Source organism: Salarias fasciatus, unplaced genomic scaffold (assembly GCF_902148845.1).
Source record: "Salarias fasciatus unplaced genomic scaffold, fSalaFa1.1, whole genome shotgun sequence".
Lineage (NCBI taxonomy): Eukaryota > Metazoa > Chordata > Actinopteri > Blenniiformes > Blenniidae > Salarias > Salarias fasciatus.
In genome coordinates, this window is record NW_021941232.1 from 94257 (window position 1) to 119695 (window position 25439).

The following is a 25439-nucleotide window of genomic DNA, read 5'->3' on the forward strand; positions in this document are numbered from 1 at the left end:
ACCACACCACACACACCACACACACACACACCACACACCACACACACCACACCACCACACCACACACACCACGCCACACACCACACACACCACGCCACACACCACACACACCACGCCACACACCACACACGCACCACACCACACACACACCACACCACACACACACACACGCCACGCCACACCACACACCACACACACACGGAGCAGATAACTGAAAATCAGCCATTGACTCATGGAGGTGTGTGTGTGTGTGTGTGTGTGTGTGTGTGTGTGTGTGTGTGTGTGACTGTGTGTGTGTGTGTGTGTGTGTGTGTGTGTGTCAGACGGACATAGAGATCAGTAAGGAGGAGGACTTTGCCCGGATCCTGCAGATGGAGGAGGAGTACATCCAGCAGATCTGTGAGGACATCATCCGCCTGAAACCAGACCTGGTCTTCACTGAGAAGGGGATCTCAGGTACCGCACACACACACACACACACACACACACACACACACACACACACTGCCCCCTCACGCTGCCCCCTGCTGTCGGCCCTCAGACCTGGCTCAGCACTACCTGATGAAGGCCAACATCACGGCGATCCGCCGCGTCAGGAAGACCGACAACAACCGCATCGCCAGGTAGTCACATGATCCGACTGCAGCCAATCGGCTCGCAGCACCTGCCCGGCATCTCACCTCTCTCTCTCTCCCTCTCTCCCTCTCTCTCTCTCTCTCTCTCTCTCTCTCAGGGCGTGCGGCGCCCGCATTGTGAGCCGTACCGATGAGCTGCGTGAGGAAGACGTGGGTTTGGGGGCGGGGCTGTTCGAGGTGAAGAAGATCGGAGACGAGTACTTCACCTTCATCACGGAGTGTAAAGACCCCAAGGCCTGCAGCATCCTGCTGAGGGGGGCCAGCAAGGAGATCCTGGCTGTGAGTGGGGGGGTGGGGTTATAGCCCGGTTGCCGCCCCTCGCCGTCGCTGCCCCTCGCCTTTAGCCTTCGGGCCCCTCGCCGTCGCCGCCCCTTGCCGTCACCGCCCCTCGCCTTTAGCCTTCAGGCCCCTCGCCGTCGCCGCCCCTCGCCTTTAGCCTTCAGGCCCCTCGCCGTCGCCGCCCCTCGCCTTTAGCCTTCAGGCCCCTCGCCCTCGCCGTCGCCGCCCCTCGCCTTTAGCCTTCAGGCCCCTCGCCATCGCCGCCCCTCGCCTTTAGCCTTCAGGCCCCTCGCCCTCACTGTTGCCGCCCCTCGCCGTTGCCGCCCCTCGCCGTCAGTCTTCAGGCCCCTCGCGGTCGCCGCCGCCCCTTGTCGTCGCCGCCCCTCGCCTTTAGCCTTCAGGCCCCTCGCTGTCGCCGCCCCTCGCCGTCGCCGCCCCTCGCCGTCAGCCTTCAGGCCCCTCGCCGCCGCCGCCGCCGCCCCTCGCCGTGGGCCAGAGCTCTGATGTCCGGCTGTCCGCAGGAGGTGGAGCGGAACCTGCAGGACGCCATGCAGGTCTGCCGTAACGTGCTGCTGGACCCCCACCTGCTGCCGGGCGGCGGCGCCGTGGAGATGGCCGTGTCCAAGCGCCTGACGGAGCGGTCCCGCTCCCTGACCGGCGTGGAGCAGTGGCCGTACCGCGCCGTGGCCCAGGCGCTGGAGGTCATCCCGCGCACCCTGATCCAGAACTGTGGAGCGTCCACCATCCGGGTGCTGACGTCTCTCAGGGTATGCACACACACACACACACACACACACACACACACACTCTCAGAGGAACCTGCATCACTGAATATGTGTGTGTGTGTGTGTGTGTGTGTGTGTGTGTGTGTGTGTGTGTGTGTGTGCAGGCTAAACACACCCAGGATAACAGTGTGTGTTGGGGGGTGGACGGGGAGACCGGCTGTCTCTCGGACATGTCCTCTCTGGGGATCTGGGAGCCGCTGGCCGTTAAAGCTCAGACCTACAAGACGGCCGTGGAGGTGAGACCCTGACCCGCCGTGGTCCCGGTCCCGGCTCTGACCCGCCGTGGTCCCGGTCCCGGCTCTGACCCGCCGTGGACCCGGTCCCGGCTCTGACCCGCCGTGTGCTTTCAGACCGCCATCCTGCTGCTGCGTATCGACGACATCGTCTCCGGCCACAAGAAGAACAAAGACGAGCCGATGGGAGGACAGGGAGCCGAGTAGACCCCCGTCCCTGGGGTCCTGGATCCTGTCAGTTTTTCTGTGTTAAAGTTCAATAAAAACCACGTTAGAAACCAGATCCTGGTCCAGAGCTTGTCCTTGGAGCTGAATGTGTAGAGATGTGAAAAGAGGAGCAGGAAGAGGTGATGGAGGGACATGGAAACATCTGGTAACCCTGACAGGACACAGGTCTGTGGGACAGCCTGGACCAGGACCAGGCCCAGGCCCTGGCCCTGGCCCTGGATTACATAGCTCTCGGGCTACAGGGGTCAGAACCAGCTGGTTTCCTGAAGAACGCGTCCAGGACGGAGCAGCAGCGCCGCCTGCAGGCCAGGAGGAAACACTGGTCCTCTCCGCGTGTCACGTGAATCGATACCAGAAAGGCTCCTCTCTGATTGGCTGAGCCCAGGACGTCACTCCAAGCGCATCCGGCGAGTCACGTGAGGAAAGATGGCGGCGGCAGCGCGCGACTGGCGGCTCGCTCCCTCCGCGGCTCTTCTTCTGGTTTGTTTGGCGGGTTCTGCACGAGGCGCCTTCCACAGGCAGGTGAGACTGATTGGAGGGTTTCACTTCCGGGTTGGTGTCTTGTTTCGCGGGGTTCAGCCGCGCTCAGGCGACTGGTTCAGGTCGAGAGCTTTAAAGATCGATGCACCAAGTTCCACAGAGGAAATTCCCAGAAGTCACAGCAGCAAAGTGAGAGTTTGACCCAGAGAACAGCTGCAGACACCGCGTCTGTCCAGAGACTAGTGGACAACATGTCAGGAAAAGCCTGAGAGAACGGCAGAAACACAGGAGCCCTGTTCACACCGGGCGGCTGCAGCCGCTTCCGGTGTGTGTGTGTGTGTGTGTTGCTGTGTGGCGTGTGTGTCGTCAATCAGGATCACTACTGGTTTTAGAGGAGGAACTGCAGTAACACGTGGGGGGTGGTCCAGTCCAGTCCAGCCTAGTCTAGTCTAGTCCAGTTCTCCACCCCACTCTCCTGGGTCCCTGGCTCTGAGACAGACTGGAGAACTGTCCAGGTGGACCCCGACCCCCGTTGAGGCCTCAGTGTGCTCCCCCGTCGCCCACGCCGCTACTGAACGTATCCTGCTTCTGCGTCAAGGGAACGCCCTCCTCTGCCAGGCCGCCAGCAGTCACAGCCAATGACGTACAGAATCAATGACGTACAGAATGACCAGACCGCTCGCTGCTCGGCGGACAGCAGCGGCAAACCGGCGCTGACTTCCGGTAGTGGCAGAAGCTGAGGGGCGCTGTGGAATCCTGGGTAAATACAGACTTCAAGGCTGCTTGTCATCACTGATGGGACAATATGTGTTATGTTGTGGCTCTGACTGTTAGCAGACAGTAAATCTCTGTCCCAGGCATGTTGTCATGGCGACCACAGCGCTGTTTAGCCCTCACAGACAAAAACAAAGCATGTTTCTATGGCAACCACATCATATGATAACAAACACAGAGCCTCTATTTAGAAATACAGCTGTATTTCGTATTTAGTATTTCATTTAAATATGACATTGAAACCAAGCGTAACGCAGCCACCGAGTTTCCAGTCAGTAAATAAAAAAAAAAAAAAAATCAAGGAACAAATGTAGGGATTAAATTAAAGCTTAGTTGATTTTTTTTAACCCATTTTGCAATTATGATTTTCGCTCTGTTAATAACTTAGTGACATGCATAATATATAAAACATTGAAACAATGATGTAAATTTTTAAAATAAAGTAATGACAAGTTGTGCATCTCGGTTTAAGTTACACATGGAATCAGATTACATGTTTAGACTATTTACCGAATAATGAATGGAAAGTATCTTGACATGAACGCGTTCTGCCTCCATGAGGCTGCAGCAGACAGAGACCACCACACAGTCATGACTGCTGGATGCTGATGCAGCGACTGGGCCGATAACAGATGCTTCATTCTTTCTGTAGCGTCAGTGTTTCACTACATGGGCTTTAAAAACATTTGAACCAATGCCGAATAAGAAAGTTTAGTGTGTTAAACAATTTTTCTCCAATTCAAATGATTCAGTTGGACTTTCACAGCTGCTCAGACCCACAGACCTGGGACTGGTTGCTCTTTTCCTCCCACAAAAATGCCCATAAAAAGTTTCTGGAGGAGCAATTCTTGCAGTCAGAACACACACATTATTTATGTAATACATTAACATACACGGAGGTTTCCCAGAGTAAAATGTAAAAAATAAAGTCAGTAGTGTAATAAAAAATGAAGTCAGTTTAATCAGAAGAGGTTCATCGAATACAATGGACACTCATTTCTAGAATAATTAAAACGGACTGAGTGAAACAGCCAAAGGAAGACAAGAAATGGAAAAATGAAAGCATGAAACACAGTAAAGCAACAAAAAATAGAGAAGTTTATTTACAGGACATGACAGAAGTGCACACTGACATAGTGAACTGAACTGAAAGTCCTTTATTTGTCCCTCATGGGGAAACTGCAGGGTCGCAGCAGCAAAACAACGCGGAAAGAAAAACAGAAAAATACAAAGCCAAATATGCAAGAAAAAGTTATATACCGTATTGGCCCGAATATAAGACGATGTTTTTTTCCAGAAATTGCATCCTCAAAAGTGGGGTGGTGTTATAATCGCGGACTTACGGTAGATGGTCAATACCCATCCGCGCCGCTAGATGGCGCCAAAGTATCACTGACCAGAGAGCGAGTGGAGCGATGAAATGAGATCAAATGATCTGATGAAAAATGGCGGATCATCTGGAACAAAGGGGCTGAACGCTGGACAACTGAGCAACAACAGAGGAGAAGTTATGATACCAACTTTAAACTGATGGTGATCAACGCAGCAGAGTCATCAAACTACTGCCAAGCTGCAGGAGATCTGGTGGAGCAGAGCCTCGTTCTGATTGGAGAGCACAGAAAAAACGCCTACAGATGCTAACACTATGAGAAAAGCTTTCCGTGGTCCCAGAGCGACGCTTCAGAGAGACTGATAGAAGGATGAGAGAATACGTCTCTGAAAGACGGACAGACAGAATGTCCATCACCAGAGCCTGATTCAGCTGAAGGCACTGGACAGTTATTTACATCATTAATGCAGTTTGGACCCTTGAGGTTCTTATTTGTTGCTTATTGTTTCTTATTTTGAGAAAGAGAATATATTTATTCAATACTGTAGTAATATTTTTTCATTTTATATCTCCTGAAATGTTATCTCAGTTGTGAGTTTTGAGTTTATAGTAATTGTATAATAAAAAGTTGTTTTCAGTTTTTTTTTTTTTTTCACAAAATGATCTTTGAAAAATAGGGGTCGTGTTATAATCGGAGTCGTCTTATATTCGGGCCAATACGGTACAATTTGTATGTAAAATTAGGATAGATATAATTAAATAAGCAACAGGAATATACTGACCAACACAACTAAGTATTAAATATAATTTAATCGTAGGAACGCCGTTGTGGCGACGGGGGAGTATACTGAGGCCTTACGTCGTAGCCCTACGACGGGCTACGCCGGGGCTTGACGTGCGCCTCCCGAAAAAAGTGAACCACGCGTCGATTGGTCCACTTTCGCGTTGTTTATAGAATAAAGTAGAACTCACCCAGAATGCTTTTCTGATCCGAACAGAGCTTCGGGAGAAATTTAGATCCAAAACTGAGCGCCGCACATCGCTGTACTGTTAGCAGACGGCGCTGTGGGTAGAGCCGCTCCTGAAACGGCTTTAATCGTCCAAAAGCTCATTAGTTTCACCAACATTTCCTCCTGGTCTGCTCAGCCTCTCCTCCTCCACAGCCCGGGGTCCGATGTGTCATATATGCAGATATATGTTCAGTCAGTGCAGCGTGTCTATATCTATGTCTGGAAATCTGTCTATAGATCTATGTCTAGATATCTATGTCTGTAGATCTATGTCTAGCGGCTTGGCGGTGAAATTGCAGAGGAGGGCGTTCCCTTGACGCAGAAGCAGGATGTGTTCAGTGGCAGCGTAGGGTTGCCGGCGTAGGAACGACGTCGCTGCGACGGGGGAGCACACTGAGGCCTTTACACCCATGTGAGGCAGAGAGGGGCTCCAGCCCCCCGCCCCTGAAGAAGAGAAGTGGTTCAGAAGAGGATGGATGGAGTGAGCAGCAACCAGTGTTAGTGGGGAGTGCCAACTGCCCAGTCAGGAAAGTAGCTATTGGCTGTCCTAGAAGTCGCTAGACCAGGGGCCGGCAACCTTTTTGTCATGGAGTGCCAGTTTAAAATTTTCTCATCAGTGTGTGTGCCATTATCAACTAAAACGCAAGTTAACACAAAATACAAAAATGTATTCCTTTCAGATAAAGCAGATACAAACATATCTTTAAAGATATTTTTTCTGTTACTCCAAAAAGTGCTTTCATAAACTTTGTGCTTTGTGCTCTGCATGCTCATGTTTCGAATTAACTGGTGCCCGTGTTAACTTGTGACCAATAGATGAATGAGACTTGAAGTCGATCTAGCGAACGTCGCTTTTCTACAGTTACAGTGAATGTATAAGTTTAAAGTCTTTTATGAGTCTTACTTTAACAGCTGCTGTTATCAGCATGTGTTTACACAGAAGTCCATAATCACATAATAACACCGGCGGGGCGATCGCTCGTTTTTTGCTATGGAGCTCTTTAAACAACTCGCTGTAGCGCGATTTGCTTCCATTTCTTCTCTCCAGTGTTTTTTCTCTCGGGGTTTTTATTAAAAAAATGTTTTTCTGCTTGTTTTTGACAGTCCTGTTTCCCGTTTACTGCGCACGTCGTCACGTCACTACGTACGGGGGCGCGCATGCAGAACAAATAATCCCCCGTTTTTTTCGCTCCGCTGTCAGGCAGCTTTTATATGAGACACGGAGCGGGTTATCGATCGGTCTACACCACCTCGTACAATCGGCTCCGAAATACAATCCGCTCAGAGTGAAGCAGATCCACTCGGACGTCTACATGACACATCCGCTCTGCCTTATAAGCCATTATATGGGTGGCATGTCAACGTGCCCAGTGTTAGTGCCACGCGTGCCACGGGTTGCCGACCCCTGCGTTAGATGATGTCATCACCTAATTTGCATAATTGGCAATTTGCATGTAATTGTAATGGACGCTGTAGGAGTGAGGAATAACGTAGTGGGAGAAGCAAACAGTGAGGAAAAAACACCCTGAATATCAATCAATCAATCAATCAATCAATCAATGTATTTCTGTACAGCCCAGTATCACAACAACAGCTGCCTCAGAGGCTTCCAGATGTTACATTGGTTGGTAAAAATAAAAACAGTGAATAAGCATAATGTTAATATGTCAAATTCACAGTAACGAGACAAAACGAAGCAACCACCACCTTAGACCCTCACATCCGGCAAGAAAAACCTCCAGAAACCCAGTGGGAGAAGAAGAGATCTTGGGGAGAACCACAGTATGGAGGGATCCCTCTCCCAGGGACGGACAGCTTTGGCAACAGCTAGCATGAGACAATAAGAAGTAAAGCCTAGGACTATGTTGAGGACAGTCCGTTGGACGGTCCAGCACAAGAACCACGGATCCCAGAAGTAGAACTGAAGCCAGTCCACGGGCAGGACCGACAGGAGTGTCCTCCCGGTCCGGACGGAGCTTGTTCGTAGGCCCTCGTAATAGTGGAGTCAGCAACTGGAGAAGACCCCCCCTCGAAGGGGGGACAGCAGGTGAAAAGCAATGAATGGTAAATGGACTACACTTGTATAGCGCTTTTTACCCTGCATGACAGAGCCCAAAGCGCTTCACACTGCAATATCACATCAACCCTTTCACACCATACTGGGTGCTGTAGCCACAGCTGCCCTGGGGGGGGCAGACTGACGGAAGCGAGGCTGCCAGTCTGTGCCATCGGCCCCTCCCACCACCAACCATTCACTCTCACAACTTTCATGGGGGCCTGGGCATGGGTGAAGTATCTTTCCCAAGGACACCACGACAGTTTTACGCCTGTGGGAGCGGGCATCGAACCGCCAACCTTCCGGTTATAAGACGACCCGCTCTACCAACTGAGCTGCTGTCGCCCCAGAAACATTAGAGGACAGGGCTCAGTGCACCGTACTTCCCACAGCATTCTAGCTCCGAGGGCAGCTTTGTGAATAGTTTAGTATTTAAACTAGTATTTAGTTAGTCTAGTTTAAATAGTTTAGTTTAATTTAGTATGAATATATTTAGAACTACAAATAAACTGACAAAAGTGTGACAGTGAAGAAACCTTTACATGTCCGTCCTGCTCTGTGACCCAAGACGGGAGCAGCAGTGGCGGATTCATTTGAAGCGTGGAGGCGAGCGGCGTGGGTCTGCTCTCTGCTCTGCCTGCAGCAGGGGGCGCTGCTGAGACTGACCGCTGTGAGTGCTTTGGGGCGGGGGAGGGGCTCACGCAGCGCCCGCTGCTCATTGAGGACAGCATCGAGACGTCCTATCACGTCTCCAGAGCACCAGAAGAAGTCGCTAGAGTTGTCGCTAGTCGCTTTTGACAAAAAAAGTTGCCGAGGCTTTGGAAAGTCGCCAGATTTAGCGAGAAAGTCGTCAAGTTGGCAGCACTGGCAGCAGCAGCATAACCTGGCAAAAGACATCTTCACATGAGCAGCAACGAATTGCTTCACATGTCAATCTGGGATTTCACTCGGTAAATCTGTTCGGGGAAGGAGGGACTTGCTGCAGAACTCTTTGCGTTCATTGGATTGAAGGACACAGTGCGCCGCCTGACCATGTTTAGTTTCAGCCAATCACTGCAAAGAAAAAACCTCTTGCTGATCGTTTTCAAAGACGCAATAGAGGATTCATCCAAAACAGATTCAATCGCTGTCGGGATATCCATTATTTTTGCTAGCCATGCTAATATTATTAGCAGTCCGTCACTTCCTGCTTCCGTCAAAGCTTGATGTCCCGCCCTAAACGACGCGTGATTGGTCCGACCGAAAAAAATCCAAGCGTGATTGGTCCAGCCGCAAAAAGTCTGATCCCGAACACATAAGGCTGGAGCGCTACAAGATGGATTCTCGTGGTGTGTGAGAACAAATACCGCGAGAATTCAGCCTGCCGGCAAAGTTAGCAGCAGCAGTAGAAGAAGAAGTTACTATTACCAGGAAGCTGATCAGTTGACCTGTTAATATTGAAGATCCACTATAGACCTGCACCCATTGCTCAGTAGAACCACGTTTATGTGGGTGTTTGCAGTGTGTGTGTGTGTGTGTGTGTGTGTGTGTGTGTGTGTGCATGCATGTGTGTGTGTCTTTAAAAGTGCTCCTGGGGCCGCCCCCTCTGACCTGGCCCCGCCCTCTTTGTCGCTGTCTCTCAGCTGTCGGCGAAGTTGAACCCGGGCTACTCCTCGCTGCCTCCTGGTGGTGACCTCCTGCATGTGAGAGCCGTGGGAGTCAACGACACGCTGCACTACCTGTTCAGCAGCCAGGGGGCGCCGACGCTGCTGCTGCTGCACACGGACTCCGCCTCCTCTGACATACAGGTGGGGCGGTGGCGGGGGAGGGGCGGTGAGGAGGAGCAGGATCTTCATGCTCCGTGTGTTTCAGGTGAACTGGACTCAGTTTCTGGCTCGTAACACCAGCGGTGGCCTGTGGGTGGAGCCAGAGAGCAGCCTGCAGTTTAGCTCCGCCCTCGTCTTCAGTCGGGTCAGTGTCTTCCACTCTTTCTACCTGAAGATTGTTAAGACCTGTGTGCGTTTGGTTTGTTTGTGTGTTTCACTGTGGTTTATTTGCTGTGTTGATGTTGTGTTGTTAGATAAAAGTGACATTGTTTTGAAGTGGTGGTTGTTATATAGCAGTGACTTGTTAAAGTGGTTGTTGTTGTTGATAGCAGTGACGTTGTGTTGAGGTGGTTGTTGTTGTGTTGAGGTGGTTGTTGTTGATAGCAGTGACGTGTTGAGGTGGTTGTCGTTGTGTTGAGGTGGTTGTTGTGTTGAGGTGGTTGTCGTTGTGTTGAGGTGGTTGTCGTGTTGAGGTGGTTGTCGTTGTGTTGAGGTGGTTGTTGTGTTGAGGTGGTTGTCGTTGTGTTGAGGTGGTTGTCGTTGTGTTGAGGTGGTTGTTGTTGTGTTGAGGTGGTTGTTGTTGATAGCAGTGACGTGTTGAGGTGGTTGTCGTTGTGTTGAGGTGGTTGTTGTGTTGAGGTGGTTGTCGTTGTGTTGAGGTGGTTGTCGTTGTGTTGAGGTGGTTGTCGTTGTGTTGAGGTGGTTGTCGTTGTGTTGAGGTGGTTGTCGTTGTGTTGAGGTGGTTGTTGTGTCGGGCTGGACAATGTGCATAAAAAGTCATGTCTTGATATTTTTCAGCTGATTCTGGATTTTCGATATATTTCGATTTGGTTTTCAATGAATTAACAGTAGGTTGTTAATCAGAAGTTCTTGGTCGAAGCCGCGTGTGAACGATGTCATGAAGGCAGTTTTCTTGTTCATCCACAGCAGAACGATGACATAAAAGCACCAGTTTCAATAAACAGTGTTGTTTCACCATGAGCAGCTGTGTTTGTGGTGCAGCGATCATAGAAGACAGACAGAACCAGCCGAAGTGACGGGCCGGGACAGCTGTCCTCTGCCGAGGGACGGCCGTCCTCTGCCGAGGGACGGCGCCTCGCCTCCTCCTCCTCCTGAAGCAGCTCTCACTCTAACTTGTGTGAATGTTTGTGTGGAAACGTCCACCGGTTCCTGGAACAAACCACTAAACCAGGACCAGCCAGTGGAGGACGAACCACTGTAACCGTCCACCTGTTGTTTCCAAGGCGATCTCGCCACTACGCCTTCAGAGGTCACGGGCGGAAAACACCAACCAGCAGGGCTGATTAACAAGCAGAAGAGAAAGTTGAGATCGGAACATAAAGCAGCATTTATTCTAACAAAAACCCCTCCCAGCAGAAAACAAGCCACCCGCCGCTCGGGCGCTCCTCCTTATGAAGTCAAACGAAGACGCCGCACAACGCGGGAAGTCCAGAAATGGACACGAAGTCCTGTCTTTTATGGCCCAAAGTTTCCCAAAGTCCGAGGCGCTCGTCCCTGCGCCGGGACCGACTGAGTGGCCGGCGGCCGTGAATTACTCACGCCGGTACAATCCTCAGTCCGCTGGTCCCCGTAGCTCCTCCTCTCCAGTCCGGCAGCTCCGTGGTGGAAAAACAGTTTGATCCAGTAGATCCCACGAAAGATCACCAAGTTCTATGTTCCACAGTGGTGCAGATCCTCCCTGGTAAACGCTCCACGGCCTCGCTCCTGAGGTGAGTTGCTCAGGACGGCGTGAGACGTCACTCCCCTCTGTTGCAGGTGCGCTGCTTCACCTTAAATAGCCAAGCCCCGCCCCCGCACCAGTGTCCTGATGATTACGTCCTTGACACGGCGTCCCAGCACCAAACCCGCCCAGATCAGACGTCCACAGTGGCCCACGTTTACATATTAGAGGGACAGCACAGGACACATTAGACCAGCCCTGCTGGGTGGAACCTGCAGGGACCTCCTCAAGACGAGCGGTGGACCGCCCTGGGACAAGTCCCGTCAGGGACGCCCTGGGACAAGTCGCCCTGTGTCCTCACTGTGTCCACCCTGTGTCCACCCTGTGTCCACCCTGTGTCCTCACTGTGTCCTCACTGTGTCCACCCTGTGTCCACCCTGTGTCCTCACTGTGTCCTCACTGTGTCCACCCTGTGTCCACCCTGTGTCCACCCTGTGTCCTCACTGTGTCCACCCTGTGTCCACCCTGTGTCCACCCTGTGTCCACCCTGTGTCCTCACTGTGTCCTCACTGTGTCCACCCTGTGTCCTCACTGTGTCCACCCTGTGTCCACCCTGTGTCCTCACTGTGTCCTCACTGTGTCCACCACAGCTGCAGCTTCGTGTCCCTCCAGCGTCTCAGAGGACCACTGCAGACGGACTGCCGGTCGCTCCACAGCTCCTGCTCAGCCCTCTCTCTCTCTCTCTCTCTCTCTCTCTCTCTCTCTCTCCCTCTCTCTCTCTCTCTCTCTCTCTCTCTCTGTGAGTTTGGGGCGAGCGGCGGGACTTCCTGGTTTTGGGATCAGGCGGCTCTGCTGACTCAGCGAAGACTCCGCCTGCAGGACGGCTCTGTGCTTCAGGACGTCCACTTTGTCAGGAGACATGTGGGACGAAGTGGACGTCCCTGAATGTTGGAGACACGAGGTGCGCCCGGCGGGCCGCTGGGATCTGAACCGGCGAGGGGATCAGGGGATCCACAGGCAGGGCTGACGTATGACAGGGTGACCTGGTCCTCGTGTGAGACCGCCTCCGTCCAGACCTGGAAGACCGCTGCGTCCTGCCAGGAGGGACGAGAGGACAGCCGAGACAACTTCAGCCAGTGCTCTCTCTAGCTCCAGGAGGCTCTCTGTCATTCACAGCTGGATCCCTGGACTGGATCCCCAGACCAGATCCCCAGACGGGATCCCTAGACCGGATCCCCAGACTGGATCTCTAGACCGGATCCCCAGACTCAATCCATAGACTGGATCCCCAGAATGGATCCCCAGACCGGATCCCTGGATCTGTGGCAGACTGACCAGCTGCTGACCCGGCAGACCCAGTGGCAGCTGGACTTCAGCCGGTCCTCTTCAGCCCAGCTCTGTCTTCTGGCTCAGACCAGCAGCTGGGAGACGTGGACGTCGTCCATCATGTCCTGCACCAGGGATCGAAGACAGACGGAAGACGCGTTCATGAATGAACTGATGAGACAAACAGGAGCTGAATGTTCGGGTTCAGCGCTGATATTCAGACCTGGACAGAACTGTTGGTCCCTCCGTTCAGTGACAGAAACGTCCCCAGTGGACGGAGAGACGGACAGAGAGACGGACGGAGAGACGGACGGAGAGACGGCCTGAGTCCGCCGAAGGAGCAGCAATAAAAAGGCTCTGCAGCCCGGGGTCAGAGGGCGAGGCTCTGCAGCCCGGGGTCAGAGGGCGAGGGTCAGAGGGCGGGGCTCTGCAGCCCGGGGTCAGAGGGCGAGGGTCAGAGGGCGGGGCTCTGCAGCCCGGGGTCAGAGGGCGAGGGTCAGAGGGCGGGGCTCTGCAGCCCGGGGTCAGAGGGCGAGGCGCTGCAGCCCGGGGTCAGAGGGCGAGGGTCAGAGGGCGGGGCTCTGCAGCCCGGGGTCAGAGGGCGAGGCGCTGCAGCCCGGGGTCAGAGGGCGAGGGTCAGAGGGCGAGGCTCTGCAGCCCGGGGTCAGAGGGCGAGGGTCAGAGGGCGAGGCTCTGCAGCCCGGGGTCAGAGGGCGAGGCGCTGCAGCCCGGGGTCAGAGGGCGAGGCGCTGCAGCCCGGGGTCAGAGGGCGAGGCGCTGCAGCCCGGGGTCAGAGGGCGAGGCGCTGCAGCCCGGGGTCAGAGGGCGAGGGGCTGGCAGGGCTCTGGAGACCGTACACCGGCCAGACCGCCACAGACGGCAATGCCGACCCCTGACCCCTGACCCCCGACCCCCACCAACGGGAATATGTCAGTCAATCACAACAGTCCGGGTGACTCACTCACTCTCTCTCTCCCTCCCTCCCTCCCTCCCATATCTTCTTCTTCTTCTTCTCGGTTGCAGTTGCTGGAGTATGACGACGTGAACGACACGGCGACGCCGACCTCCGACCTCTTCCCACCGTACGACCTGCAGAATTTCACGTGGTCCCGCCTCAACCTCTCTGGCCCCGCCCCCACTGCCCTCCTGTGCGGGGGCGTCGCCCGGGGCTCGCTGTGCTTGCGGGTATGTCTCCGTGGCAACGGTCAGGCCCGAGCGGGCGAGCGAGCATCGGGATGAATGGAAGTGTGTGTTTATCTTCTAGCTGGCCGTGTTTGGGGACGAGGGGCGGGGTCAGCGGTGGCCCCGCCTCCTCCACTCGGCTAACTCCTCCCAGATGGAGGTGTGGCTAGACGGCGTGGCGCCGCGGTCGCCGCGGTCCCGCTTCCTGCTGGAGCTGCAGACGGTGGGCGGGGCCTATCTGCCCAGCAGAGTGGACGTCCACCGCTCCATCGACGACGAGTTCACTCCGTCCATCTTCCAGGTGGTCCAAGCTCTGACCCGCTGTCCTCCAACGTCCCCTCTCACCCGCTGTCCTCTGACCTGCTGTCCTCTGACCTGCTGTCCTCTGACCTGACCTGCTGTCCTCTGACCTGACCTGCTGTCCTCTGACCTGACCTGCTGTCCTCTGACCTGCTGTCCTCTGACCTGACCTGCTGTCCTCTGACCTGCTGTCCTCTGACCTGACCTGCTGTCCTCTGACCTGACCTGCTGTCCTCTGACCTGCTGTCCTCTGACCTGCTGTCCTCTGACCCGCTGTCCTCTGACCTGCTGTCCTCTGACCTGCTGTCCTCTGACCTGCTGTCCTGACCTGCTGTCCTCTGACCTGACCTGCTGTCCTCTGACCTGCTGTCCTCTGACCTGCTGTCCTCTGACCTGCTGTCCTCTGTCCTGACCTGCTGTCCTCTGACCTGCTGTCCTCTGACCTGCTGTCCTCTGACCTGTCCTCAGGTGTCTCAGTGGGTGTCCTCGGCGGTGGACGGCTCTGCTGTCTTGGGGTTTGTGCAGTGGAAGCCCGTGGCGTACCGGCGGTCTGACCCGGTCCTGGAGGACGCCACGCCGTGCCGCCACTCGGAACCCGTCCCTCAGAGCGGGGCGGCGGCGGCGTCTTCGTCGGCGCTGGTCCGGGCCTTCTTCGCCACGCCGCACGCCGTCGGGCTGAACGTGAGCTTCGGCCTCGCCGGAGAACCGTTCTACAACGGCAGCGGGTTCCTCAGCTGGTCCGTCCCCCGTTCTGCTGGCCGCGCGTCTCGGACCGCGTCCCGATTCCGTCCCGAGTCCCTCCTGAGTCCGTCCTTCCTGTGTTTCAGGACGCTGCTGGTGGGCGTCGGCTCCCCGCCCGTCGACGCCTTCTCGCCGCTGGTCGTCGGCATCATGGCGGTCAGTCTGGGAACTCCCATGATCCTCCTGCTGCTGGGCGGAGTCTGCGTCTGTTTCCGAAAGAGGGACGGGACTAACGCTGGTCAAGCTTATGAGCCAATCAACTGACAGCCCAGCCTGAGCCAATCAGGAACCGGAGAGACGTTGTCCACTGTTTTTAAGTCTCAGTGACATCAGTGACATTGCTGTGATGTCACTGAGATATCAGTGATGTCACAGTGACATCACAGCCTGCATCCAATCAGAGCTTGACTGCTTCTTTTTTACTGATGAGATCCTGTTTTAATGATTTCAGCTGCTCCCACAAAACCTTTTAATAAAAGGAAAATCAGGTCTTCGGGTTTCATGGAGCGCTCGGGTCGGGTGGGGGGTTGGGGGGGGGTCGGCTCGGCTCGGCTCTTGAGGCCAAGGGCTCCGCCCCCCCCCCCCCCCCCCCCCCGGGTGTCCGGTGCCCTGGGGGTCAGCGCCTGCTGGTCTCGGCTCCTCGTGGCCCCTGCGAGTCCCGGCCGGGGCCTTACTCTGCCCAGGGGGGCTCTGGGCCGGTCCCCAGTTGTCTGGACCCTCTCTGTCCTCTGTTCTGGTTCTGACTGAAGGATGGTGGAACCTTTGCGCTCTTCCTTCTGTACACTCTGTCTGTTGTTCTCTCTGTCTCTCCCTGTCTCTGTCTCTTCCTGTCTCTTCCTGTCTCTCCCTGTCTCTGTCTCTTCCTGTCTCTTCCTGTCTCTCCCTGTCTCTGTCTCTTCCTGTCTCTTCCTGTCTCTCCCTGTCTCTGTCTCTTCCTGTCTCTTCCTGTCTCTCTTCCTGTCTCTGTCTCTTCCTGTCTCTTCCTGTCTCTCTTCCTGTCTCTGTCTCTTCCTGTCTCTTCCTGTCTCTGTCTCTCTTCCTGTCTCTTCCTGTCTCTTCCTGTCTCTGTCCTCTCAGCTCCAGTAATATCATGGATCAAGATTCTAAGTCAGGAACCCTGTGATCAGGAGCAGCTTCATCATAGATATCTATAGAACACTAGACGCCTGCCGCCGATGAAGTGGACGTCTGCAGAGGTCGGCCATCTTTGTAGGGGAATCTGGCTCGCCCATTACATTGCAAACGGTTTGGTTTGTAATAAACATCAAATCTCTGTTGATGACAAGACAGATGCTTGATGAGCATGGCAGGCCCTAAATATATATAATAAATATCTATCATATCCTGAATATTCATAATATTCTTCATATGAGGCTCCACGTTCAAATCCTGACACAGAGAAATATTTATAGCTCTTATGAATAATTTAGACAAAACATACATGTCCATATTTTTAGCTTTGTATAGAAACGTGTTAAGATGTGGCAGGGCTGCAGTGGAGGCTGAAGATAAACTATTCACCCACCTGAAACTTCAGAAATACTTCAACCTCTGAACCTCATTATAGTGCAAATATATTATATTTATGAATATAAAACAAACAGTAACGTTCCTCATTATTAAATCTAGTGTGAATGTATAATGTCCCCCATAGATTATTTCAACATGAAATTGTGCACCAGAAAACACACTGTTAAAAAATACTGAATCAGGCTTTGTAAAAATGTATTAAAGAGCTCAGAAAGTCTCAAGTCAAAGTAATGGAATTACAGTCCCAGCGTAATTAAGTAAATGAATAAAAGGCAACTGAGTGAATCTCTTGATCCGTTTTTATATGGCGCAGACTGGCAGCCTGGCCTCCGTCAGTCGCCCCCCCTCCCAGGGCAGCTGCTCAGCTCCACCCAGTGTGGAGAGAAGGAAGACTGCAGTGTGAAGCGTCTGAGCGTCCAGAGAAGCGCTGTATGAAACCACTGCTTCATTATTCTTCTTCTAGAACTCAGAGTCACAGCAGCTGCTGCCTTTCAGGGCTTCAAGATGTTCCACTGAAACGTTTCAGTGGAATCAGAGTAGAAACGCTGCGCAGATCTCCAGCCTCGCCTTCATCCACAGAAACTCTCGGCTTTCCCGTACTAAGATGGCCGCCCTCTGCGGACGGCGTGGAGCCTGCCGGGAGGCGTCTGTGTTCTGGAACATCTCTATCACTGTGTTGGAAACCGCATACTGCCTACTACATACTTCCATACTCATACTGTCCATACTGCATACTGCATACCCAGTCCATCAGACAGTATGCAAAGCGTTCACACTACAGCATACTACATTATAACCCACAATGCATTGCACTCCTCCCCGAGCCGAAATCGACCTGCTGAAGCTGATTTCACTTTAGCTCTAAACTCTTCAGATGTAGAACTTCATCCAGATTTTTTAAATTAGGCGACAGGTGGCGGTTCAGAGCCGAGTGTGTCGTTTATTTGTCTGAATATCAGCCGTTTAGGATTTTGTTCGGACGAATTCGGCGAAATTTAAGCCAGCCGCAGTGAGCAACGCACTTCCGGTTGTTTTCACAAAAATAAACCTCCCCTTTCCCTTTCTCATGCAAGAAACCTGAGTGATAAATCTGAGCTTTTACTTTGAAAACAAGACGCCAACCTTTCAGCGATACATCTGGCTTCACATCGCCGTTCAGACCGGTGTCCCGTTAACGGAATTGGACCAGTTACGACGCCTTACCCACGGAGAGCTTTTTCGGCTCTTCAATGAAGATCGGCTCGCCGTCTTCGGTGCATCATGGTCGTTTCAGCAGGGACTTAGTGTCAGATGTAAGAGTTTTTTTTTTTAAACAATTTTTAATGAATGTAAATCCAATCAGAAATCTCTAACATAACATCCCTACTGGCACAAACACTGGAGGGAAAATTATATCTCGAACCATCCGTCACGTCCGTCGCGTTGCATCTTGGGTAATTTCAGTATGAGTAGCAAACACACGATGTCTACTCAACATTTGTGGCGAATGCAGTATGCATCCGGGAACTTCTCGCATACTCACAAATCGCATACTGCCAGTGTAGACGCACTGCATACTCAGTAAGTTAGTATGGTAGTAGGTAAGTATGCAGTTTGAACACAGCGAATGAGCTTCATCCCCAGGAGCTCCTCCTGAAGGGTCGGTCTGGAAGCTCGGGGTTCTGCTGCCCCCTGCTGGACTGGAGGACTTCCTGGTGTTCTGCCACGGCTCCACACACCAACACGACACAATTTGATCACACATTCAATATTTCATTGGTCAACAGAATTTACAGGCTGTTCTATGAACAGGCCAATCATTGAGGAGCCTGAGGTGGTCTGGCTCCGCCCCCAAACCTTCAGCGAGAACACCTGGCGTATTTCTGGAAGCTTGAATGCAGCGAAACAAAGTAAAGTTTTTATTAATATTAACACAAAAACAGAGACAGCGCCTCCTGCTGCTCCTCTGCATCCAGAGCAGGAGCCAATCAGAGTCCAGGGTCCAGAGCAGGAGCCAATCAGAGTCCAGGGTCCAGAGCAGGAGCCAATCAGAGTCCAGGGTCCAGAGCAGGAGCCAATCCGAGTCCAGGCAGCTGGGATCTCACCCAGTCAGGAAGAAGGATCCAAACCTGGACCACATGACCCAGACCGGTCACATCTGCTCACAGTCAACTTCACCGGGTCCAGACCCTGGTCCTGATCCTCAGGCGGTTCTAAATGGACTCGATCTGGCGGCGGACCTTCTCAGAGGCGAGGCGGTCCAGAGAGCGCTGCCGGACGATGACCAGGATGGAGAACAGAGCCGTCAGAGCCAACATGGCCGCCTCGAACTTCCAGAAGAGATGCTCCTCCATCAGGGAGGAGCGACAGCTGGGAGCAGAGGGGCGGGGCCACAGGTTAGTCTGTCTGTGTGTGTGTGTGTGTCTGTGTGTGTGTGTGTGTGTGTCTGACCTGCGGTACTCGTCTCGGTGTGTCCTGCTGCAGTTCACTCGCTCCACGTATCCCGTCTGTTTGCACGCCAACTGAGACTTCTGAAAGGAAACAACCTGCATCACATGACCTGCTGCCAGCCAATCACAGAAGAGTCAAGGCCAGCCTGGCTCCAGCCCCACCGCGTTGAAGTCGCTGCAGCGGACGCACTCCTCCGTCACCACGAAGTCCTCCAGCAGCCAGCAGGGGGTGACAGCAGGTTTCACTGGAACAACAGCAAGTGGGCGGGGTTAGAGCTGCCCTGTGGGCGGGGTTAGAGCTGCCCTGTGGGTGGGATTACCTGACATTTTCTCCTCACTGAGCAGTGCTGCTCCAAAAACTCTGCAACACAAGAACTACGTCAGAGTTGATGCAACATCGCAGCCTCCAGCCAATCAGGACTAAGGAAACCATAGACCCCGCCCCTTTCAAGAGGTAAAGCAGTGTGGTAACCATGGTAACCACGCGAGCCTCACCGCAGGGAGACGAGTCCCCAGAACAGCGCGTGGAGGACAAGGACTCGGGGACGGCAGCAGGAGCCGGGCAGCCGGCAGTCGCTCTCCATCAGTCTGAGACGAGCGCAGCAGGTCGCCACGGCGCCGCCCGCTGCCACCAGATCACTGACGGTTACCGCGGCGACGGCTGAGGGTGCGTTCACCTGTGGAGTGCTCCTCCAGCCGCTGGATCCTGAAACACCAGCCCTGAGCAGCTCTGCACGTGAGTGAGAGAGTGAGTGGGTGAGTGTGTGGTTCTGTCTTTGTCAGCTGACAGTAAAGGCCCGTCCATGCTTCACATGTACGCGTTTCCGCGTCCGCTTTGGAAGCTCCGCGCACCACCGATGCGGACGCGCTTTCTCCCATGCTACATTTTGAGCTCAGCTGTGCGCGTCTCATGCAGGCGCGGTGATCCACGCAGCCTCGACAAGCTTTTCCGGCACTACAGACTGTTTATCCGCTCCTTATTACGGATTATTTAGAGAAAATTAAGCACATACATTGTCAGTACATTATCTTTAAGTATTAAAGTTTATTTAGCCTTTTTTTTCTGTTTCTGAATCACGGAGCTGCGCTGGAGCGATTAGTTACTTTTTCACTTCTGTCTGCAGACCTTCTCAATCAATCAATCAATCAATCAATTTATTTTTGTATAGCCCAGTATCACAACAACAGTTGCCTCAGAGGGCTTCAAGATGTTACATTTGTCGGTAAAAGTAAAAACAGTGAATAAGCATAATGGTAATATGTCAATATTTACAGTAACGAGACAGAACGAAGCAACCACCCGCCTTCGACCCTCACATCCGGCAAGAAAAAACTCCAAAAACCCAGTGGGAAAAGAAGAAATCTTGGGGAGAACCACAGTATGGAGGGATCCCTCTCCCAGGGACCTTCTCCTCCCTCCAGACAGTCTCTCTCTCTTTCCACGAGTTTTTCACTCTTTCCGTGTCTTTAAGTGGAGCCATCAGGCTGGAGCTCCATCTACTTCCACTTTTACCGTCATGTTTTGTTTGCTATGGCGCTCTGGCGCAGGCGCACTCTTCCGCGACCTGCGCGCAATGCGCAACGCGGTCTCAATTTCTGGCTGCTGCGCGGACGTCCGCGGACCGGTCCGCGCGGAAACTGGCGGACAGGAATTCGTGACGATTTTTACGTCACGCGGACCAACGCGCAACGCGCACCCACGCGGACATGTGAAGCATGGACGGGCCTTAAGTCACGTGACAGCTGAATCATCTGACGTCATCAAAACTCAAAACAGACAAGTGTTTGCATTAGCATTTTCGCCACTAGCAGCAGTAATATAAATGTTCACGTTTCATTCAGATTGTTGACTATTTAGCCACATGACGCCGCTCGAATGTCAGCCGAGTTCTGCTGCTAGCCTGCTAACGGCTAACAGCGTTAGCCTCGCTCTGAACAGTGAGCCTGCTAACGGCTAACAGCGTTAGCCTCGCTCTGAACAGTGAGCCTGCTAACGGCTAACAGCGTTAGCCTCGCTCTGAACACTCACCACAGACACTGCCGCCAGTTTGGCTCAACGCAGGAGCCGGGTCAGAACCGGGTCAGAACCGGCTGAGCGTGAACCGGAGCTGCGCTCTCCGTCACCGTACCGTCCCGACAGACTTCAGAACCGATGAGAACCGAAGAAAACACCGCAGACACTTCCGATGCACAGACTTCACAATAAAAGCCTCGTCTTCTTCTTCTTGCACTAACAGGGTTCCGGCAGGCCCCAGGCCAGGAAGCGTAATGCTGCCCTCTACAGGCAGAGACCTTTCATGATCTGATGTTCTCAGTGAAGGAGCTTCTCTTCTCGCCATGTTTCAGCTCTAAAGATGGACTGAAGGGAGACAACAGGGACAGGCGGTGTCTCGCCTGGTGTCTCTTTCTCTTGTATTTAATACCAGACAGTAAAACATGACACACTGTTGAGTCCAGCCTACAATTTCACTTAGCAGACGCTTTTGTCCAAAGCGATGTACAACAGTGGGGGTATTTCAGGGTTCAGTGTCTTCCCCAAGGACACTTCGACATGCAGACAGGGGGAGCTGGGAATCGAACTCGCAACCACCTGATTATGGGACGACTGCTCCCCCCACTGAACCACAGCCTCCCGTCACAGCCTCACTCACACAGCCCCTCTGGATGTTTCCCCCGTCACTGCAGACATTCTGCAGGACCACAGTGTCCCAGCATCCGTCCCTCGGTCTCCACCTCGTCCTCCGCCTCTCACTTAGAGACGGCTGTAAGCAGGCCCGCTGACAGCTTTCTCTGGGCCCGGGACAACTTAATGTCAATTGGGCCCTGTCCCGACTAGCGGAGCGGGGGGGTGCGCAGCGGGTCGGCGGGGGCGGGTCGGCGGGGGCGGTGCGGTGGGGGCGGGCTGGTGGGGGCGGGCTGGCGGGGGCGGGTCGGCGGGGGCGGGCTGGTGGGGGCGGGTCGGCGGGGGCGGACCGGCGGGGGCGGGCTGGCGGGGGCGGGTCGGCGGGGGCGGGCCGGCGGAGGCGGTGCGGCGTAGCGTAACGTTAATCCAGTGTCCACTGTTGTGAGTTTTGCAGACAACTGGTTAGTCATTTTTGCAAAATAAACAAAACATAAATCCACAAGTAATAAATGGTGAGGGTTCACGCGTCGTAAAATATTCTCCGTCTCTCTGTCATGCAGCAACATCACTCCTTCCAAACAGGCACACGTGGAAGTGAGGTAAACTCAATGCATTCTTTTCATTGGATGGCTGGTTGCCTAGGTGATGTAAGGACACTCCCCCCGTCCCCGTCTCAAGAGACAACCAGGACAGGTCAAAAATGCAAAGAAAATTTAAAAAAGCCATTTAACTAAAAACAACATATATATATATATATATATATATATATATATATATATATATGTATATATATATATATATATATATATATATATATATATATTAGTTGCGGCGGCAGGCGCCACTGGGGGCCGCCATACTGTTTGATGCCACACGGCATCATGGGAGGGGATTGTTCGGGCCGTTTCAAGATGTATTTTGTGTTAAAATGTGTTAAAATGTACTTCGTTTTGTTGTAGGTGTGTTAAGTTATTGCTTTTCTATGTGTTGAAGCCGTTTTTCCGGTGTTTTTCTTGTTAAGTTTAATTAAGTTTATGTTGGACCAACAGTGAGAAGGGTCGGTGTGAGAGTGACCTGGCCTCTGTGCCAGCACTGTTTGGTGTGACTGACATGTTCCCAGTGTGTTTTAGATGTTACAACAATAAAAGCTTTGAATGAGCTGAAGCGCAGCACTCCTTGTCGATTGCCTCCATCGTGAAGAGGTCACTGCCGCCGTCACAATATGTATTATGTTTAAACATTCTAAACAACATTCAAACAATTAAAAAAGCATTGTTCTTTCAAGGATGTCAGAAAAGAGCAGGATTTATCGGTATCTGTCTCGGACGACGCTCGCAGGCTTTGCGCACAAACTAAAACATTTTTTTGAGTTGCACAGTTCCTGCAAGAACCTCATCTTACTTTCACTCCCCTGCTCGTTACCGTCTATTCCTGAGTGGACAGTGGTCCACAGCAGGTCACATCCTGGTCTGTCCACCCTGAATGGACAGGTCCTTGGTGTCCTCTGCCGAAGCTTCCAGAGCAGCAGCACAGCCGATACCTGAGACGTGTTGTCCTCCATCCAGTCCAGAGGACAGACAACCACCAGAGCCCCGTGGACAAATGCCACAACTTAACCTGTCCTCCGTCCTGTACTCCATCCTGTCCTCCGTCCTGTCCTCCGCCCTGTCCACCGCCCTGTCCTCCGTCCTGTCCTCCATCCTGTCCACCGTCCTGTCCTCCGTCCTGTACTCCATCCTGTCCTCTGTCCTGTCCTTCGCCCTGTCCTCCATCCTGTCCTCTGCCCTGTCCTCCGTCCTTTCCTCTGCCTGTCCACCGCTCTGTCCACCGCCCTGTCCTCCGTCCTGTCCTCTGCCTGTCCACCGCTCTGTCCACCGCCCTGTCCTCCGTCCTGTCCTCCGTCCTGTCCTCTGTCTTGTCCTCCGTCCTGTCCTCTGTCTGTCCTCCGCCCTGTCCTCCGTCCTGTCCTCTGCCTGTCCTCCGCCCTGTCCTCCGTCCTGTCCTCTGTCCTGTCCTCCGTCCTGTCCTCTGCCCTGTCCTCCGTCCTGTCCTCCGTCCTGTCCTCCACCTTGTCCTCCGTCCTGTCCTCTTTCTGTCCTCCGCCCTGTCCTCCGTCCTGTCCTCCGTCCTGTCCTCCACCCCCTCCACCTCCACCCTCCACCTCCACCCCCTCCACCTCCACCCCCTCCACCCTCCACCTCCACCCTCCACCCTCCACCCTCCACCTCCACCCCCTCCACCCTCCACCTCCACCCCCTCCACCCTCCACCCTCCACCTCCACCCCCTCCACCCTCCACCTCCACCCTCCACCCTCCACCCTCCACCCTCCACCCTCCACCCTCCACCTCCACCCCCTCCACCCTCCACCTCCACCCTCCACCCTCCACCCCCCACCTCCACCCTCCACCCTCCACCTCCACCCCCTCCACCCTCCACCTCCACCCTCCACCCTCCACCCTCCACCTCCACCCCCTCCACCCTCCACCTCCACCCTCCACCCTCCACCCTCCACCTCCACCCCCTCCACCTCCACCCTCCACCCTCCACCTCCACCCTCCACCTCCACCCTCCACCTCCACCCCCTCCACCCTCCACCCTCCACCTCCACCTCCACCCTCCACCCTCCACCCTCCACCTCCTCCGTGATGATGTGTCTAATATTCTCTATAAAATCTGAAATATTGACGACCAGCTGCTTCTGGAAGTGTAGTAAGAGGAATTTTATTTTGAAGTTGCTGGAGTGACATCACTTCCCCTCTAGGTCCTTTGGCAGGCGTCCTGTGAACGTCCTCTGGTAGTCCTGAGACTCCAGAAGGACCCTGCTGGTCCCGGACGGTATCGGTGTTCAGAGACTGTGCAGGAAGACGTGAGGACACCTTGAACCACCTGGACACCGACACACCTGGCCGGGTCGAGTCCCCTGACTCCGCCCCCGGCAGAACTTCTCCATACGGCACTGAAAGGGGAGGAGCCACAGACGGAGGTCACACCGGGCTTCAAGGGTTCAGACTCACAAGTCCTGACTAAGGTTTATGTCCTGAACCAGGTTTTTGTGGCTGATTCACTTTCATGACCTGATCCAGGTATCAGATCTGATCCCTGTTTGAGTTCTGATCCAGATTTCAGTCCTGATCTAGGCTGAAATTCTGACCCTGGTTTCGTTTCTGATCCAGATTCAGAGACTCACCAGCAGGGTGAGTCGGCGTCTCTTCAGCCGCCGGCAGAGTCCAGGAAGTCTGGCGAGGACCGTCTTGTCCGGCCTGCTGATTGGCTGGGAGCAGACCTGCAGCTGGAAGGACAGATGTTCCTGTGAGACACGTCAGAGACGGCGGACATGCCAGGACGCGCCGTCCACTGGGTCCAGTCATGCTCCAGCTGTGGGCAGATGAGGGATTGAACCTGCAACCTTCCAATGAAGAGACACAGCTTCGACACGGGTCGCGTCCGTCTGGACCTGCTGGGGTCTGGTCTGGACCGTGTGGCTGACGTCAGTCCCTGTCCACATGGAGTCCACGACCACCACGGTGGACCAAACCTAAGATCACCTGAACTTCTACCCCTCAACATGTGACCTGTTTTCCCAGCATGCATCGTTCCTACCTGCTCGTGTTTTGTAGGAGTGATGTCAGGCAGATGGCAGAGGACCGTCCGGACAGAGACGATGAGAAGTCCAAACACAAGACACACCCCGATCTTCATCGGCTGTCGATCAACCGCTCAACCAGCCAGACGACTGACAAACCGACCGACTGACCCAACCAATGACCGGTCCACCAATCAACCCATCAGTCGGCTCACAACCAACCAAATGGCCAACCGACCGCCCGACCAACCACCCGACCAACTGACCGACCAATCAATCAATCAATCAATCAATCAATCAATCAATCAATCAATCAACTGACCAGCCAGCCAGTCCGTCAGGCCATCAGTCGAAGGGGGGCAGGCTGGCGGCTCCTCAGATTTCCTTCCTGACGGAGGCGAATGGCCGCTGACAAACACCATAATCCT

At 53.9% G+C, this 25439-nt stretch overlaps 4 protein-coding genes across 6 annotated transcripts; 2 read left to right on the forward strand and 2 right to left on the reverse strand.

Annotated features, from left to right (window-relative positions):
- Window positions 1-292: 292 nt before the first annotated feature.
- Window positions 293-15019, forward strand: cct3 (chaperonin containing TCP1, subunit 3 (gamma)). The gene is made up of 8 exons (XM_030086641.1): window positions 293-456; window positions 542-623; window positions 734-914; window positions 1436-1681; window positions 1804-1935; window positions 2050-2142; window positions 13863-13867; window positions 15007-15019. The coding sequence occupies exons 1-6, from the start codon at window positions 372-374 to the stop codon at window positions 2137-2139; spliced, it is 816 nt and encodes a 271-aa protein (XP_029942501.1). The 5' UTR covers window positions 293-371; the 3' UTR covers window positions 2140-2142; window positions 13863-13867; window positions 15007-15019.
- glmp (glycosylated lysosomal membrane protein) lies at window positions 2565-15737 on the forward strand. 3 transcript variants are annotated; one of them, XR_003930873.1, is made up of 8 exons: window positions 2565-2682; window positions 9433-9597; window positions 9662-9760; window positions 13646-13807; window positions 13887-14105; window positions 14573-14841; window positions 14932-15173; window positions 15225-15737. XR_003930873.1 is itself a non-coding variant. In XM_030086640.1 (7 exons), the coding sequence occupies exons 1-7, from the start codon at window positions 2587-2589 to the stop codon at window positions 15107-15109; spliced, it is 1188 nt and encodes a 395-aa protein (XP_029942500.1). In that variant the 5' UTR covers window positions 2565-2586; the 3' UTR covers window positions 15110-15737. The 3 variants fall into 3 exon arrangements, 1 of the variants encoding a protein (XP_029942500.1); XR_003930874.1 differs by having other exon boundaries at window positions 14932-15165; window positions 15226-15737; XM_030086640.1 differs by having other exon boundaries at window positions 14932-15737.
- Window positions 15738-18250: 2513 nt separating this feature from the next.
- On the reverse strand, window positions 18251-20996 carry jtb (jumping translocation breakpoint). Its single transcript, XM_030086642.1, has 6 exons — window positions 20834-20996; window positions 19300-19534; window positions 19125-19165; window positions 18967-19049; window positions 18806-18885; window positions 18251-18724 (listed from the first exon to the last, which is right to left on the reverse strand). Exons 2-6 carry the CDS (start codon window positions 19386-19388, stop codon window positions 18568-18570), a joined length of 450 nt encoding a protein of 149 aa, XP_029942502.1. The 5' UTR covers window positions 19389-19534; window positions 20834-20996; the 3' UTR covers window positions 18251-18567.
- A 640-nt stretch (window positions 20997-21636) lies between these two features.
- LOC115384385 (mulatexin) lies at window positions 21637-25127 on the reverse strand. The gene is made up of 4 exons (XM_030086636.1): window positions 25029-25127; window positions 24616-24735; window positions 24305-24384; window positions 21637-21790 (listed from the first exon to the last, which is right to left on the reverse strand). Exons 1-4 carry the CDS (start codon window positions 25125-25127, stop codon window positions 21637-21639), a joined length of 453 nt encoding a protein of 150 aa, XP_029942496.1.
- Window positions 25128-25439: the final 312 nt, after the last annotated feature.